The sequence below is a fragment of the Elephantulus edwardii genome, unplaced genomic scaffold (assembly GCF_000299155.1).
Source record: "Elephantulus edwardii isolate Elephantulus edwardi_28Jun2011 unplaced genomic scaffold, EleEdw1.0 scaffold00157, whole genome shotgun sequence".
NCBI classification, from domain to species: Eukaryota; Metazoa; Chordata; class Mammalia; order Macroscelidea; family Macroscelididae; genus Elephantulus; species Elephantulus edwardii.
Window position 1 is genome coordinate 816808 of NW_006399907.1, and position 5245 is coordinate 822052.

Consider the following 5245-nt stretch of genomic DNA (forward strand, 5'->3'; position numbering starts at 1 on the left):
TCAGGGGCTTTCCTTTCCTGGCTGCGAGGGATCTTCCTGAGCGGAGCTCTCCGGGTTCCCCGACTCGCGGGGGACGGCGAAGGGCAGGTGGGTGCGACCGTGTGGGTGCAGCGCCTCGTGTGGCAGGAGGGTCGCGGCGGCGGAGCCCGCCTTCTCCGGAGGGGGCGAAAGCACAGAGGACAGACAGGGGAAGGCGGCAGCAGCGGCGGCGGCGGCGGCAGCAGCAGCAGCAGTAGCCGCCGGGGCGGGGATGCCGGGGTACAGCAGCGGGAACGGGGCGGTGGCCGCCGGGTACAGGTACTTCTCCAGGCCGCTCTTGTCCAGGAAGGGTTGCATGTAAGCAGCCGCGGCCGAGGGTGAAAGGAAGTAGAAAGGCAGGCAGAAGGGGGCGGCGGCGGCGGGCTGCGCGAAGGGCGCGCCCCCGCCTCCGCCGAACGCCACGAGCGAGCTGAGCAGGGCGGCGTCGGGTCTCAGCAGCGCGGCCGCCGCGGCCGGGTCGGGCCCCAGGAGCGCGGCTGCCGCCGCCGCTGCACCGCCTCCTGGGCCGCCGCCACGAGAATCCAGCTTCATCCTCTTGGGCGCCGGAGAATCCTCCCCAGGGGGCTCCTGCTTGATGGTGACGCGGCTGGTGCCTGCGCCTTTGCCCTTCTCGCGATCCGGCCGGGCCTCAGCCTCGCCGCCGTAGCCGCTGTCAGTGTCCGTGTCGTTCTCGGCAGCGAGCTCGGCGCTGGGCTGAGTCCTCTGGATGACCGGCACGCAGTGGGCGAGGGGCTCCAGCTTCTGCCCTACGCGTTCCAGGCAGGGGGCTGCCGCAGAACCGGTGGTGGCGGGCGCGCCGGTGTTTTTGCTCAGTGGGACCTGTTGAGTCAATAGCTGGGGGGTGGGCAAGAATTGGGTGGCCACGGCGTGCAAGTGGTTGATCAGCTGGACACATCGCGGCTCCCTGGGCGTCCAGCTCTCAAACCGGGAGAGGTATTGCAAGACTTCTTTGGCGCATGTTTGAAATCCCGAGTGGAAAGCATCCAAGTCGGACTGAATAGGCGATTTCAGAGATCGCTCCCCTAGGGTGAGAAAAGGGAGGGAGGCGCGGAGGAATGAAGGCAAGAAGAGAAGGAAAATACCGACGTTAAAACATCTGCTTATCACGTGGACCCTGCATTGACTACAGTGAGCTCGGTTTTCCTCTGTAATCGAGTGATATAATCCACTGGTTGCCTAGAGAAGGGGGGTAGCGGGGGTGGGTAGCAGGGGGCGCTCTACTGCCAACTGAAAAACCAAAGTGGCAAGGGTGCGACCGCCACTTTAAATAAAAATCTGATTCCTCCTAGTTCTGCTTAAAGTCTTCAGGATGTTTCAGGAAAATGGGCATTTTCCAATGAAGGGAACGCAGCTGAACAAATGAGAATGAGATCGTGGGCTCACGGAAGGGGGTGGGGGTGGGGGGAAGTTGGTTCTAACATTGCTCCTCTGTGGGCCGTCCTGCTTCATCAGGATGGGCTGGCCTCCCTGAACTGACTTACCATTCTGTAAAGCAATTATCTTCTGATGCTGCTGCTCTGTTAAGGCTGTTAAAGCTTTTAAGTGTTTCAAAGTTAATTCCAAGACTACTGCTTTCTCCAGATGCCCCAGAGTCTGCAAATGATGCAAAAGAAGAAGGGGTACTTGTTTACTTAACACATATTTGGCTTGATTGACTCTCCATTCAGCAAAGCAACTTATGCAAACACTGTAAGAAGTACTACTGTTCCTACACTACTTCTAGCTTTCCACAAGACAGATATAAATGATTTCTTGCCTTCAGCTGTGAGCACCTCTGAGTTTGTGGGAACTCCGTATACTATAAGTTGTAAGCCAGGCGTCTAAATTTACATTTATTTTTCTATCTCTGGGAGATCTACCAGGCTATTAACCCACCCTTGGAGAGCAGCAAAGCATGAAAATGTGCATCTTACTGTCAATTTCAGATGTTCAGGGAGTAAATCTTTCAGTTGAGCAATGCATTCATTAATTCGGTCCCTTCTTTTCTTTTCTATTAATCTGTGCGGTAATTTGTAGGTATCCTTAACATAGGGAAGTCGTGGAAGAGAGAAAACAATAAACATTCATTTACTGGATGGATTTAACAATACCCCTCCCCCAACATAATAGAGGATAAACTATGCTAAAGAAGCCTCTTTTTCTCTGGACTGATCTGAATGCAATTTAAATTCAGGTATGATGTTTAATCTCCCCCAGAGACTATCCAGCAAGCTACTTAAAATTCACAGTTGGGGAAGCTCAGAGGCTGGGATATGTTTGCGGGTTGTGAAATCAATAGCTCTAATTAACTATCCAGGCAGGTTATGGGGAACATCAGAAACTTACACGTACCTTACTGTCGTCTCGTTTCATGCTTCTTTTGGGTTTACACATATACAAAGAGGAATAGTCCAGTCTGCAAAACAGAAATCAGCATCAGATACCCCATTCGGGAGGGGCTCTGTTCTCTCTCGCTCCATACCACTTTCTGGAGAAGAGGGAAAAAAAAAAAAATCTGAACCGAAGCCTAGACAGATAATCTCAAGGGTGCGTGCACCTTACCCTATAAAATCTCTATGATCCAGTAACTGTCTCTCTTGCAAATGAGGAATTCCTTCGTCCATGTTCAACCGCTGTCCGTTTCCTCTGTTTCGATATTTGGGTCTCTGCTCTGTAATCTGTGGGACGGTAGCCTTGGGAGATCTTGGGGGATCTGTGCGTCTCCAGTCTCGCTCGCTCTCTCCCTCTTCAGTGCAGCGTTGAAAGTGTGAAGCAGTTGGTCCCCCCCACCCCGCGCTCTCTCGCTCTCTGGCACAACCAAACGCTCACACACTCGCACATTCGCGCTGGCCCCTCTGCGCTGGTAGTTTGCTCTCACTCCGGGCAGTGTTTGGCCACAGGGCACGCGCGTCGCCGGCCAGACCAGCATCCAGCTCACGTGCGGAACGTACCATCCGCGGTCCAGCCCGGAGGGGGGCGGGGAAGGAGGGGCCGGCCGGGAGGGGGCGTCAGGAGAGGCGCTCGAGGGAAGGCGAGCGGCAGGAGGGGGCGGGGACACCTGATCAGGGCCACCGGAAAGGAAAAACAACTTTGGCCAAGCTATTCATCTTCCTAAAGACGACGCAGTCAGCTGGGGGAGGGGCGGGGCGGGGGCGCACGGGCTCGGGGCTGCCGGGGCTTTCTCAGCTCGGAAATGAGACTCCCTGGGCTGGTCCGTCATTATGGTGCAGAAGCGTGAACGTGGCTTTTAGCTTTTCCACCGACTGTGCTGTTGGTTTGGACCAGGGAAAGGAAAGAGAAAGAGAATTCGCGGTGGGTAAACTTCAGTCCCGGAGGGAACATTTGGAGACTTGTTTATTCATCGCTCAGTGGCCTAGGGGAAGCCCTTGGCGCTGACTGGGGGTTGCCTCGAAAAGGGGCAACTCGAAATCCACTCCTTGAAGGATTTAAATAAACATGTAGTCATTGGATCAGAATGTCGCAATCCAAGTGTCTTTTGGCTGCACAGTGTCCCTGGGCCACCTAAAGTTCCCGCAGCAGCCGGAATTGCGGTGCCACTAATCACAGCACCAGATGACGACGTTTGGAGCTTCCAGGGCTCCCAGAGGAACGCGGCGGGGAGATTGGGGGTGGGGTTCTGGAGGAAGGATGGTGGCACGAGAGGGGCTACCGTGGAAAAGCAGTGCCGCATTTATCACTTTCCAGTCAAACTCTGCCGCCCCTCTGCGCCTCTGGTGGCGCTGGGCTTCTCCCCGTGGCCCCCCCTTTCCTCCTGTGATAAGAAACTCCCGGAGTGTGCAGAGCCCACGTTTACTACCGCTGGCACCTCCAGTGCCTCCCTCCTTAATCCTGTCTCAAACGGGTACCAGCACAGGGCCAGCAACGTGATCCGACCTGCGGCGGCTGCCACATCACTGCGCGGGGAACCCGTGCGCGCGCGCGCCCTGCAGCCGCGACGCTCGGCACCGGGAAGCATAGCCAGGCTACCTTTCCCCAGAGCCACCCCGGGAGATGACTCACTGCTAGTGAGAGTTACCCGGAGGTGTCAGAGATGCGCTTACCCACGCCACTCTCCGCAGAGGGAAGCTAGAGGCTTTGGAGGCCAAGGGAGGGCTGTCCTATGGACTCCCAGGTCTCCATCCCCGCAGCTACCAATTACTCGGGTGTGCTGGGGTGAAAGGTGGGAGGGGTGGGTGATGGTGAATATATGTATGTACAGAGCGCGGGCAAAGGTGTTCCCTGCCTGTACCGAGTATTTATATTCCTGGTATTTACCTCTTCATCTCCCCCAGACCCTCAGTGATCCCTAAAACATTAATTCTTGCTGGTGGCACGTAAACCCCAGAGAGAACGCAGAATGCACAAGCACCGGCACAGCAGGCAAAGGAGCCGTCGCTACGTGTCGGCTGGCCCGCCCCGCGGGCGCGGGTTCCGGGGACAGATCTGGGTCGCGGGAAGCCGCGCTGGAGGAGGAGGTCACGTGTCTGCGGGAGTCGCGTCTCCTCTCCGCCTCCCTGAGCCGCCCGCGGAGCCTCTCGCGCTGCTGCAGTCTCCGGAGTCCTGGGCGGAAACGCGCACCGCGTCTGGCTTGGGGACTCTAGCACTGGCGGCCTAGACTCACCCTGTCCTGAGGAGACACTCACTCCTTTAGTCCGTCCACGTCGTCACTTTAGAGGGTCGTTTTAGGTTTCCTGATTCCTCAGCATCAGTCAGTTTAATAATATTTTAAAAAGAAAAAAAAAAACTAGTTTGAAAAAAAATGCTGATATTAAACTGTCCAACCCCTCTCCTGCGTCCAAGTGGAAATTGAGCCCTAAAAACGGCATTTCCTGGATGTACTATATTTCATGTATTTCTCATGTTCTTAATTGACCAAAAAGGAGAGAAAACGCAGTTGAGGTTTTTTAAAAAAACCAAAAAACGCTAACTCTTCTCAATGTTTGGAGCAGGAAGATTCAAGGTTAAATTTCATTGGAAAAAAACGATGGCTAGTTAGTGAGAATGAAATAAGATTGGCTTACTATTGTAGAACAGACAAGGCACATGGCTGACTTCTGACCCAGCCTGAGGCTGCCCCAGAAGCAAGTTAAAATAGTCTAAACAAGGAACCTAGGATCAAAGAACCTGGAAGAATTAGAGAGGTAACTCTGGTGGCCCAATTGTCAGAAACTGAGCTGCAATCCCATGGCTTTGAATCACGAAGTCTGAAGGCTGGAGAAAGATGGGC

General features: G+C 54.9%; 1 protein-coding gene across 1 annotated transcript; it reads right to left on the bottom strand.

Annotated features, from left to right (window-relative positions):
• Positions 1-2765, bottom strand: BHLHE41 (basic helix-loop-helix family, member e41). The gene is made up of 5 exons (XM_006895056.1): positions 2581-2765; positions 2371-2434; positions 1953-2060; positions 1521-1632; positions 1-1061 (listed from the first exon to the last, which is right to left on the bottom strand). The coding sequence occupies exons 1-5, from the start codon at positions 2640-2642 to the stop codon at positions 1-3; spliced, it is 1407 nt and encodes a 468-aa protein (XP_006895118.1). The 5' UTR covers positions 2643-2765.
• Between the last annotated feature and the right edge of the window lie 2480 nt (positions 2766-5245).

Excerpts from the sequence above, each read along its gene's own strand:
- BHLHE41 (XM_006895056.1), bottom strand. The coding sequence starts at position 2,642 with ATGGACGAAGGAATTCCTCATTTGCAAGAGAGACAGTTACTGGATCAT. Across the intron at positions 2,061-2,370 it reads TGAAACGAGACGACAGTAAG|GATACCTACAAATTACCGCA; the intron begins GTACGTGTAAGT and ends CCCTATGTTAAG. Across the intron at positions 1,633-1,952 it reads CTGAACATCTGAAATTGACA|ACTCTGGGGCATCTGGAGAA; the intron begins GTAAGATGCACA and ends CATCATTTGCAG.